General features: G+C 38.7%; 2 protein-coding genes across 7 annotated transcripts in view; one reads left to right on the top strand and one right to left on the bottom strand.

The window, feature by feature from the left end:
• Positions 1-9021, top strand: part of HIBCH (3-hydroxyisobutyryl-CoA hydrolase) — a 117898-nt gene extending 108877 nt beyond the window's left edge. For 5 of the 6 annotated variants that reach the window (XM_064586828.1, XM_064586827.1, XM_045868349.3 and 2 more), the window contains 2 exons: positions 2102-2135; positions 5240-9021. In XM_064586828.1, coding sequence (XP_064442898.1) covers positions 2102-2135; positions 5240-5355 — 150 coding nt within the window. In that variant the 3' untranslated portion in view covers positions 5356-9021. The remainder of the gene's footprint in view (positions 1-2101; positions 2136-5239) is intronic. The other variant, XM_045868348.3, reaches the window with a different exon arrangement.
• Positions 9022-10004: 983 nt separating this feature from the next.
• On the bottom strand, positions 10005-10668 carry CUNH2orf88 (chromosome unknown C2orf88 homolog). The gene has a single exon (XM_045868350.2). It carries the CDS (start codon positions 10380-10382, stop codon positions 10095-10097), a length of 288 nt encoding a protein of 95 aa, XP_045724306.1. The 5' UTR covers positions 10383-10668; the 3' UTR covers positions 10005-10094.
• Positions 10669-12206: the final 1538 nt, after the last annotated feature.

Here is a 12206-nt window from a genome sequence, read left to right as displayed (position 1 = left end):
GGTCAGAGTTAACAGGGTAGAGAAGGGCTGTGCAGAGCACCTATAGCCTGGAAGGTCTTCGTAAAACTTTGGCTTTTGTTCTGAGTCAAACGAGAAGCCACTGGATATTTTTGAGTAGAGGAGTGACATGATCTTATAACAGAATGGATAAGATCGTATAGAGGGAAAATGAGAGAGCTGGATCTGAGCCCCAAGAAATCCAGCATTTTGAGTGGGTTAGAGAAGAAAGAGCAGTGGAAGAGAAAAAGGACAGAGGTGGGAAAACCAGGAGAGTGTGGGGTCGTGAAAGGAAGAAAGGAGTGTTTCAAGGAGGAGGGAGTATTGTGCCAAGTGTCTAGTAGGGTAGGATAAAGACATCTTTAGCATATGGCAACACTGAAATTACAGGGGATTTTGGCAAGCCATTTCAGAGGAGTGTTGGGGCAGAAGTTAGAGTGTGGTGAGTTGGAGAGTAAATGAGTAAATGGGATATGGACAAGTGGAGGCTATATGTACACAACTTTTTCTTCTTGAAACAAATAGGTAGAAGCTGGGACTGTGGAATCAAGTGCAATTCCGTGTTATTTTATAAGGTGGAAGATACTAGAACATGTTAGGGAATGACCCAGTAGAGAAAAAAGATGATGTTGATACCAATAGTAGTTAACATCTACTGAACACTTACTATGTGTCAGACACTGTGCTGGGATGTGCAGTGAGATAATCCTCCAGTGGATGTATTGATACTGCCATTTCATAGAAGGAAACTTGGCATTAGGGAAGTTACTAGGCCAGGGTCACGTGGTTACTGTGTAGTAGAGGCAGTGGGTGAGCCCAGACATTTGTTGGTTTTTTTAAATTAACATATAATGTATTATTAGTTTCAGAGGTACAGGTCTGTGATTCATCAGTTGCATATAACACACAGTGCTCATTACATCGTGTGCCCTCCTTAGTGTCTATCACCCAGTTATTCCATCCCTCCACCCACCTCCCCTCCAGCAACCCTCAGTATGTTTCCTGTGATTAAGAGTCTCTTAAGGTTTGTCTCCCTCTTTGGTTTCATCTTGTTTTATTTTTCCCTCCCTTCCCCTATGATCCTTTCTTTTGTTTCTTAAATTCCACATATCAGTGAGATCATATGATAACTGTCTTTTCTCTGACTGATTTCGCTTAGCATAATACCCTCTAGTTCCATCCATGTTGTTGCAAATGGGAAGATTTTTTTTTTTTGATGGTTGAGTAGTATTCCATTGTATATATATACACCACATCTTCTTTATCCATTCATCTGAGCCCAGACATTTGAACTGCAGTCAGTCATTGAGTTATGCTGCCTACATTGATGATGCCAGGGGAAAAAATGGAGATAGATAACCTTCTCAAGCACAGTCCTTAAGAAGAGGAGATGTGAGTGGGAATGTGGGGGAGAACAGGCCTTTGAAAGAGGGATGGTCCCTTCCTCTGTAGTCAGGAAAGGGAAAGCATGGTACAGATGGGTGTAGTTGGGCTGCAGGTATTTTAGGGGTGGGAAGAAGAGAATGTTCATGGCTCAGAGCTTCTCTTTTTGTAATGAAATAGAAGGTTAAGTCATTAGCTGAGAATACGGTGAGAGTAAAATTTGCGAGGGGTAGAGGTTGAGAAGGCAGAAGACAGTTAAAATCATTATCTTGGGAAGTGGAGAAGAAAACATGGATCATTGGGCAGTTCTCCATGCCCGTTTGAGATGTGTGGTCATGAATTTTAAATGAAACCAATCACAGATCTTTGTGCAGCAAGATTTAGCCCCTCGAAAGCAGGCAGAGGCAAATGGTAGGGGCAGCTGGTGCTGGGATTTTGCCAGGATGGACTGAAGGGGAGAAAAAGCCTCGAGGGAGATGAGGGCATTTTCAAGGGAAAGTGACCACAATAAAGTAAGTGGTGAAAAAATTGTAGGATCAGTGGCAGAACAGTGAATGTGCTTGAGCAGATGAGAATCGGAGGTGGTGATCAAGAGAGTGGGTCATAAAAGTGGTCCAGTCTCTGTTTATTTCAGGCTGTGGCTGTGGGAGTGGAGGAGACAGATCATCACTGGGCATAAAGATGCCTGGAAATCCACCATTTAATCTCAATTTTCTTTCAGGGAGGCCATGATTTTTATGAAGGTGTTAGGGCAGGTAAGTGATGATTGTTTTCTTCCTGGCTATTATGGAAATAGGATTTGTAAGCATATACTGTTAATCAAAGAGGATAGTTGTTTTATTAGTGAAAATTCCACTTTGGTAAAGTTTGCAAAGTTATTGCTTTTTCATATTACCAACTGGCACATAAGGGAATATCAGTCTTTGAAACCAATATGGTTTGAAAAATGCACCTAACCTGTGTCACTGCTCCCTAATTTATATGTAAGAGGTAATCCTGCTTCTCCAATCCCATGGACTGCCTCTGCTAAGTATAGCTGGGCTTGAAAACTCATTCTGCTGCTGGAGCCTGGGAAAAGTACATTTATTCCCTTGCAAGAAGCCCTCAAGTCCCCTACCCCTCCTCTCTCTAGTACTGGCCTGGCCGTTCCCAGCAGCGTTGAACCCTACCGTAACCTCTTTCCCTGTACCCAAGTGGTTAAACATGGACATTGAGAAAAAACATAGGACATAATTAGTAACATCTGCTAATGTTCTTATTAATTTGTTTTTGTTTATCATCTCCAAAGTCAGCATAGTTAGAAAAGGTAAAATAGTTTATTTTTTGTTCTTAGCAAATTTGCAGAACAGTTTACGTGTAAAGCCCATATCCTCATAAATAATAGCCGTTATTTATGTTGCACAAAATGAGTTTTCCCCTTTGCATGTGTTTTGCATATCTAATGTTTTAATGTTTTTATTGTTCGCTTTAATGTAGAGATTCTGTATATACTTTATCTGAATAAAAGATTCTCTGAGCTGTAAGCTTTGATAAAGACTGGTCACTGTTGTAGAATGCTCTTAACTTACGGCATGATATAATATCAGAAATAAGCAGGGGTCCAAATCCTTTTAGACAACCCAGGGAATTGAGTCAGAGGAGATGGCTGTATGTTTTATAAAAACAAGTAAAATATGCATTTTTCACCCTAATTCCCTGCAAATTCTTGCTGCATGTGGATCAGAGCCTAGACCTCTGATATTAGGAGGACCTGTGTGCTACTTGGGTTTCAGTGCATCATTTTATGTTGTAGCAGCCCTCTTAAACTTAAAAAACAAAGATACTGTTTTCATATATACTGTCAATTATTTAACGGAAACAGTTGGGACCAAGCAGCATCAAAGTTATGATTCATAACACAGGAGCTTATCAAGCTACTTTTTAATGAAGAGAAAGTATACTGCCTCATCTTTTAGCATAATCTCCCTATTTTGCAAGCAGCATCTATTCTGGGTAAAACTGTTTGGTGTCCTTGCATAATAACCAAATGTTTGCTACGGTTTGCTAATTATAAAATACGTTAGCAAATTAGATAAAATAAACTAGCAAATTAGGGGAATGGTTGTCAAAAATTCTTACTCTTAACAGCTAGAATAAGCTACTTCCTGGTTATAGAAGAAAATAAATATAGATTTCAGCAGAACTAGAGAGTTACCAAAAGGAATTTGAGTGGGTGCCTCATGAGACTTGAAAAAACCTGAGCTGTCTACATGGCAGGAACTTGTTATTATCTGTGCTAAGTAAAAAATTATGTCTGTGTGAAAAGAACATATAGATTTTATTAATATTCTTTCCTTTTGCCCTTCAGCAGACTGTCAAGGAGGTAGATAACATGACAGCATTGGCCAGAGGGCTTAAAAGGGAAGAGATTCTTGAAGAAAGAATGTTCCAGAATTGTTTTTATTTATGCTGTTCGGGGAATGTAAAACTGTCAAATTGGCAGGGATCATAATATCAGTGTTACCACTGATCTGGTACTAGCCAGAATCCTGTAGCTAGGCGGCCCAGCCTTAAAAACCTCCAGTGTGGGGCACCTGAGTGGTGCAGGCAGTTAAATTATTCGACTCTTGGTTTGGGTCAGGTCAGATCTCAAGGGTCGTGAGATCGAGCCCTGCATCAGGCTCCACCCTCAACGGGAGTCTGCTTGAGATTCTCTCTTCCTCTCCCGTGGCCCCTCCTCCCCCCTCGTTTGCTCACTCTCTCAAATAAATAAATCTTAAACAAAAAAAAACCCCTCCAGTATCCACAAGAATTATGCACATTTTAAGCATGGTTAAAATTCTCTACCATAACCATACTAAGGATAGCCCCCTTCTCTTTTTTTAAAATTTGAGATAATTGTAGATTAACATACAGTTGTTAAGAAATATAGAAAGATCCTGTGTACCTTTCACCAAGTTTTCCCAAACAGTAACGTTTATATAACGGTAGTATACTGTCACAACCAGGAAACTGACAGCCCCTTCCCTTTTTATTTATTTTTTAAAGATTTTAAGTCATTTGACAGAGAGAGACACAGCGAGAGAGGGAACACAAGCAGGGGGAGTGGGAGAGGGAGAAGCAGGCTTCCAGCGGAGCAGGGAGGCTGATGTGGGGCTCATGACCTGAGCTGAAGGCAGACGCTCATCGACTGAGCCACCCAGGCGCCCATCCCCTTCCCTTTTTAAAGGAGAGGTTTGCCAGTTGCCTCATACTTATGATCCGATGGGGATGCTATGCGGCCACACTGAATGATGACTACACTGAAATAAGAGAAGTAGTTTCTTAGGATAACGCAAAGGTGGTCTGCTATTTTAATTCAGAGCTGTGTGAACTAGAGGATTCAGCAGAACAGCAGTATCCACATTTAATTATGCATAAAGTCATCCCCCCCTTCCCTCTACTTCAAGTAATTTTCCTTTCAATTCAATGTGGAGGAGTTTAGAAGGCAGATCTGGGCCCTCCACCCTCCCCTGCCTTGCCTTTAAACCAGACCAACTCTGGTTTTAGCTGTTTTATAACAGGAAGATTTCATTTACGATTTTGTTTGAAGAAGGCTAAGGCTTAAGCCACATTAGTAGGCTGTATTCAAGCTACGGGCATTAGACTTAGCAGGTTGGGAAATAACCCCATGGATCATCATCAGTACATTACTATCCATCCAAATCCTATAGGGCTTTAACTTAAAAATGGAACACATGCAAAAATTTTTAACTTTGCAGAAAAAAATGGGCTATAGAAAATATGCCTTGTGTAAGGTAGTTTCTGTCAATTCAGTAATTTAAAATCTCGTAATACCTGAAAAAAATGTACTAACATTTCTTATGTCTTCACTTGACAGTTTTAATAGATAAAGACCAGAGTCCAAAGTGGAAACCGGCTGATTTAAAAGAAGTTACTGATGAAGATTTGAATGATTACTTTAAATCTCTGGGAAGTAACGATTTGAAATTTTAAGGTGACTAGATTTTTAAGGGATTATTTTGGAGCAAGTGTCAGCAAACCAAAGTACATGGGCCAGATCCGGCCTGCTGCCTGTTGTTCAGTTTTCCACAAGCTAAGAATGGTTTCTGTATTTTTAAATGGCTGAGGGGAAAAAAAAAAAAAAAATCAAAGACTAATATGTCATGACGTGTGAAAATTACATGAAATTCAAATATCAGTGTTCATAAATAAAGCTTTATTGGAACATCACTGTACTCAGCTGTTTACATATTGTCTATGGCTGCTTTGAGTAGTTGCAAGAGAGACTGCAAAGCCTAAAATACTTACTCTGTGATCCTTTTCAGAAAATGTTTGCCAACCCGTTTTATAGAAATGGGAAAATTTGAAGGTTTTAAATATCTAATTGAAATGAGAGCCTTATGTTTTGGCTTTGGGTAGTAGTTTTTATGTTGATTAAATAAACTTATGTATAGATTATTAAAAAAATAACCCTGAAATTTTTTTGGCTATTGTGTTAATGCTTCAGAGAATTTCCTGCATATATAAACCTGTTTTAAAGTAATTATAAGTTACTATAGAAGTGTTCCTTTTATAATATTAGAAATCTCAGGCAAAGAGAAAAGGTTTTTATGAGGTTGTCTCTCTAGTATTATTAACTCAGCTTTGGTCTTCTCTAAAGTTAACCAGGATCCCTTCCTATGGTGAAAGTGATGGTTGTTTTGTAGGATTTGTTAATCTGAAAGAATGAGGAATTAGGAAACTCCAGTCTCTAAAATAGAGACACATTGCTTTCTGCAATTTACATTAAACTTGTGTGCGATAAGTTATCTGCTGTTACACAGAATAATTCAGGAGGAAAATAAAAAGGGCTTTTTGTTCAAAATAGAAATATGTTCAAAAACTGTTGACAAAATAAGTTTTTCTTAAGGTACACAAGAAACTGCAGGGTGTTCCAGACTTGGGACATTAAAGTCAAGGTAAGAATAATCTTTAAAGGTCAGTTTATCATTTATTTTATGACTTATTATAGTTTTCCCTCCATCCCAGACCATTCAGAAACTAAGAGAATTTCTGGTTTTTAAGAACAGAAAGTGGCAGAACTGAAAAAGACGTCAAAGATCGTATCCTGCACCCTTCTTATAGATGAGGAAATTGAAATCTAGGAGTTGCTTTAAATTTTCTAAATATTTAACATGAAGCATTTTTCCCCCAAAAAAGTCAAGAATAGATTTAGAATACAGATGGCATGATAATGGACATGTTTACATTTTCTTAAAGCTCTCAAATTGGACCTGAATGATCCAAGAAATTATTTGTATCAGTGGATTTTTATCCACTTTGTATTCATTAGAAATGCAGAAAAAATATTAAGTTCTTTATATCAAAAAAATTGACAGTACACAATATTGAAAGGCATTTGCTTTAATCAGAAATTGTAACTGGTTAATGGCAACTAGACTTTTATTGTATGGTTAGGAAAAAGGTTTTCACAAAAATATTTGGAAAAATACCATTTCCTAGCTAAGTCTTACAGGGAAGAGAATTAATAAAACTTGAGTTTTGCAAAGTAAGATATAGGGAGTACATCTGAGCTTGTGCCCACTGCTCCAAGGAAGATATGGTGTTTGGCCACACAAATACAGGATGAGGGCATTATGATCAAGCAAACAATATATTTATTGGAACTTTGTTTTTAACTTACTATTCCTTGACATTATTTATCATGTGTCTTTGATTTCTAAAACTATATAATACAAAAAGTATAGTTCCCTCTTCTCATAAAATGCCAGTGATATTAAGTAGGATGAGTGTCATGCTGTCTCCTTCATTCAATGTGTCTGTTTTTAATACTAATAAGGCAATTTGACACAAATTATTCCTTTGAAACTAAGATCCCCTTAAATTGTGCTTTAAGTGCTAATGACCACAGGTCGTTTGCAAAGAACAGATAAGGCAACTGAAAATTGAGAACTCTGGGATCGGAGGCTTTGCAACTGAAAGGTAAGAGCACACAAGACACCTTTACCTGGTGAAGGGAGCAGTGAAGCACGGTTGTGGGGTTCAGTGAGGGACTGGCACACTTCTCTGATAATCCGCTGCGTTTACAGTTGCCATCTGAGGTTCCTGGTCACATGGGTGGCAGCTCATCTGCCTCTATCCTGGATGTTCTCAAGGGAGAAGATTCAGGGGTTGGGCACATGTCCATGTGGTAAAGAAAGGAACTTGCTACTGTGCCCCTTACCTTAGTCGAGAACACTGGAGACTTGTTTTTGCAGTGTGTCCTCTGATGGAGCCTGACGTGAGTGCTGTTTCTTGGGCCCTTTTTTGCCCGGTTTCCTTTCCCTTATAATTTGGCCACTATTATTTCATCTGTGTTTATGATGTGTAAGTTGGAACAAATGTTTCCCTTTCCGGTAGCTAATAATTCTTTGCCTTCTGTTTTATATGTTCCTTCCTTCTCAAATAGATCTTCCATTCTTTTACTGTTTGTGAAAATTCAAAATGAAGTAAATCCAATATTTAGATATGAAGGTATGAAAGAAGTTATCCTATCAAAGATGTTCTCATCTGTTTTGTCATCAAGGCCAAACTATATCTTGATGATTAGCACATGCAGCACAAATTTGTTTATCCGCTGCTTTTTCCTGCCTGCCTCCAACTTGGATTATTGACTAACTCACTGATTTGGTTTGACATAATACAGCGTATATTTCCACGATAATTCTGTTGTAAGATCTTATACTCTGTTAAAATGATTCAGGAGCGAGGGGTTGATGCTTGGTGACAAAACCATACTGTCAGAGTGGCAACAGAGGTGAGAATTCTAGTGAGATATGGATCTGACAGGCATCCCTGCTCCAGCCCTGGGAAATAGGGGCCCAGGCACAGAACCTGAGGTTAAATATTTATAAGAAAACTCAACAGTCTACATCCCTGTGTATGCTGAAAAATTGAGTGTGGCTATGGCTTTTGTGTTCTCTTATCTTTTAAATAGTAAATGACTTTGCAGCAAGAGTGGCCTGATGTGAGATACAAAATGAATGAAAAATGGCAACGTCTAGGCTTTTGTCTGAGTCATTAGTATACTCAAAAACCTAAATTTTTCTTCATGAGCTCGAAAGATATTTTGCATTTTGAGAAGACTTTTGTGCCTTAGCCTTAGAACTTCAGATCCTTATATAAACAGGAGAGGTGGTTTTTCTACTTTGTAAGTTTCTAGATTGCAAGTACAACAGGACAGTTCAAATCTTGGGACTAGGTGAAATGAAAGTTCAGGTGTCCAAGGGCAACTGAAAGATGGCACATGACTCACTTCAAAGTATTCTCTTTGTCCATGCAATTGGGAGAATTCACTCTGTTTGCGGGTTTCAAAGTATAGTCGTTAAAATTAGAGGTAGCATTTCTGCCTTACAAGGCCAAATATATATTTATCTCATTAAAGAGGTCACAAGTCTTTCTGCCTTCCTTTAATTGTCAGTGACAAGTGTCTATTGAATCTTAATAGAATTTAATGCACACAGACTTAAATAATTCCCTTTCCAACTAAGTGTGTAGCAAATCTGGACGAAAAGACCATTCTAGAGACTGAGTCCCAATTTTTCTACAGGTTATGTTTTCTCAGTATCTTCTTCCACTCCCAAATTCTCTGTTACCATTAATTTTAAACAGTACTTAATTCTTGGGGGGGAAAAAAAAACTTCCCCAAAAAGGTAGCCAAATTTAATACGGCTGTAAATGCCTTATGTGCATTGTTACCATAAAAAAAAAAAAAAAAAATACACGAGTACTCTCTTTGGAGGAGTGTTTGATCTTCTGTTTTGTAATGCAACTGGATAGCCTCATGCATAGACTGGTCCCACAGTAATCTGAAGAGGGACTGCCCCACTAGTCAATAATAAAAATGGAAATGAGTGCCCATTATACCAACCCTCTATATCTGAGACAGTAAAATTTCATATACATGCAGCACTGCAAACAGGTTCTGCTTTCTACCTTGACTAGGGCTTCTGTTATTTAAAATTTACTGGATTGCTGTTTGTAAAAATTCTTGTTTTATCACTGGGCTGCTTAATTCAGTGCCATAAACATTAATGTCATGACTTTGGTAAATTGTATCCTGTTCAGATGCCTTATGTGCAAAGTCTTGAGTCATCCAATAACAGCTGTGGTTAGTTAGGGCCCTGAGGTTCAAGGTGGTAGTTAAGGACAGGTTTCAAGATGGACTACTTCTACAAGGGATGCTTTCTGCTGCTTGATCATTTGTGTTAAGTAGGGATCCTTGACACAAATGGTTTTGACAAACGACCCATTATTAATTACTGGGGCTTAAGTGCCATTTCCTTGCCAAGGCATCTGAAAAATCCTTTTCGTAACTTGTGTGTGTAAATTAACAAATGGTTATTTTAAAGACACTCCTTTTAAAATAACTATTTGATTTCTTTGGTGATACTATTAGTGCCTCAGGAAGAAAGTGGTGTGACATACAGCTGATTACTGTGGTGCAGGACCTATGTTTAGCCCTTTAAATGACTCAAATCCGAGACCAAGCAGATAGAAATTGCTATCAACATAAAAGTGCTTAACATATTTCATTTTAGATATTCCTATACTCTTATCATAGACATTTTTTTTTACATCCAGATGGAGTTATTTGTATTTATTCACACCAGTTTTTGCTATTATTTCATGTGTTTAAACTAGCACCAACTTTATCCACAATTCAAGAAAGTTACCATCATCATCCTATGGCATCAAGGCCCCTCGCTCTCAATGTATGGGATGTCATAGTACTTGATGTTATTGCCTGCCCACTGCTGCAAGGCATCACTCAAGATTTCCTGGGATAGGCGGTGTGCAAATTCGAAGACTACCATTTCGGGCCCTGGTGGTTCCTTCACTTCCTCTTCGACATTAACTGGAGAAGGCATCCTAGGTAGAAATCTCTCTTCAGACATAAAGCTTTCTTCACTTGCATGCCGCTTCTCACTCTCAAATGTGGTAGGAAATGGGAAAGTTTGCTTTGATTTCATGCAGCCCATGTTATGAAGAGCTTTGAGTGAAGAAAAGCAGTAGCAAAGACTACTTCAACAGCATCTTTGGAAAACACTGAGCTTGTCCACGTGATACTGACCAGTGCTTTTCCTTTCCAGGCACTTCAGAAATCAATGTTTCTTTTTACCAGTCTTCACCTGTAGTGTTTATCTGTGAAAAGAAAAGTTTCATTTTGATCAGGTAGCCTGTAGTAGCAGTCCTCTTTACCACTTTGGTCACTTGTGAGGTAACAACAGCTTTATCTTATCAATAGAAAGAAAACCACTCAGTAAAACTGGCAATTTACAAAATAGGAAAATCTGTTTTTTATGAAACTAAAAACAGTTTAACTTTTGCTGCTTAGATTTATTTATGTACACCGGGATTCAGCAAACTCTAGCTTTTGGGTCAAATTCTAGCTGTTTTTGTAAATTAAAGATTTTATTTATTTGACAGAGACAGAGGGAACACAAGCAGGGGGAGAAGCAGGCTTCCCGCTGAGCAGAGAGCCCAACATGGGGCTCGATCCCAGGGCCCTGGGACCATGACCTGAGCCGAAGGCTGATGCTTAACGACTGAGCCACCTAGGTGCCCCATAAATTTATTAGAACACAGCTATGCTATTTGTGTGTGTGTGGGCTATGGCTACTTTCATGCTACCATGGCAGAGATGAGTGGTTTTGACAGAGACCGTGTGGCCTGAAATTACTATCTGGCCCTTTATAGAAAATGTTTGCCAACCCCTGATCTGTGCTGTGAAATAAGCAAATAAAACATTTGTCCTGCCTCAAATCTCATGAGCCTACACATCTTGGACTCAGGGTCAGGCTCTGGCCCCTGGTTAGATGTTTACAATTAAAGAGACCTCTTTTTTCTTCTGAATTAGATGCTCCCTATGAAACTATATGAAAAGCTCAGATTAAAATAAGGTTAGAGGTTTCCTCCCTTAAATGTCTCTTGTCTGATGTCTGGTCAGTAAGTAGGCTGCAGTGCTCATGATGTACCTTCTAATCTTCGCAACTGGATGCTGTCACTGAATGACCTTCTCTTAGGACTTAAGGGTAGCTAAATACAAAGCAACTTCACAGGAGGGAGTCCAGCCATAAGAAAGCACAGGTGAAGTCTCTATAACACTATGATCCCAGATTATAGCGTAGTTTTTGGACCAGAAAGTCATAGCTCTAGAAAAATTCATAAAATCAAACTCAGTTGACTTATTTCTGAAATTACGATCTTAAGATAAAAATGAATTTAAATGCATGGTAGTTTTTAAATAGTAAAAGTCCAGAAAAGGTGACCTTTGCCATTTGACAATATTTAGATTTCTATGAAGTCTACCCAATTTCTCCCATAATACTACCCCTAATAAGGATTATATGGTCGGGGAGTGGAGGAAGTCTAGCCTTTTGCTTTTAATTACCCTTAGTTCCGTATGTCTTGCTAAAGATGTATTTCAAAAACGAAGATGTTTGGTTTACTAGACAACTCCTTGAAGACAGGAACTGCCCTGGTTGTATATCACCAACATGTTATCTATTTGTACATGAGGCATGGTTAAGGGAATTGTACATAGCCTGAAAATGATTATTCAATGAATGTCAATAAAAGGCAATGAGTAGGCTACCTGGGTGGCTCAATTGGTTAGGAGTCTGCCTTCAGCTCAGGTCATGATCCCAGAGTCCTGGGATCAAGTCCCACATAGGGCTCCCTGCTTCATGGGAAGTCTGCTTTTCCCTCTACCCTTCCCCCCTGACCCCCGACTCGTTTTTTCTCTTTCAAAATATTTTTTAAAAAAAGGCAATGAGGAGAATCATCATAATCTGTTTTCTAGG

Source organism: Mirounga angustirostris, unplaced genomic scaffold (assembly GCF_029215605.1).
Source record: "Mirounga angustirostris isolate CCGP_5_RB_7025 unplaced genomic scaffold, mMirAng1.0.hap1 SCAF_3, whole genome shotgun sequence".
Lineage (NCBI taxonomy): Eukaryota > Metazoa > Chordata > Mammalia > Carnivora > Phocidae > Mirounga > Mirounga angustirostris.
Note: the sequence above shows the minus strand (reverse complement) of the source record. Positions and strands in the feature narration are given on the sequence as shown.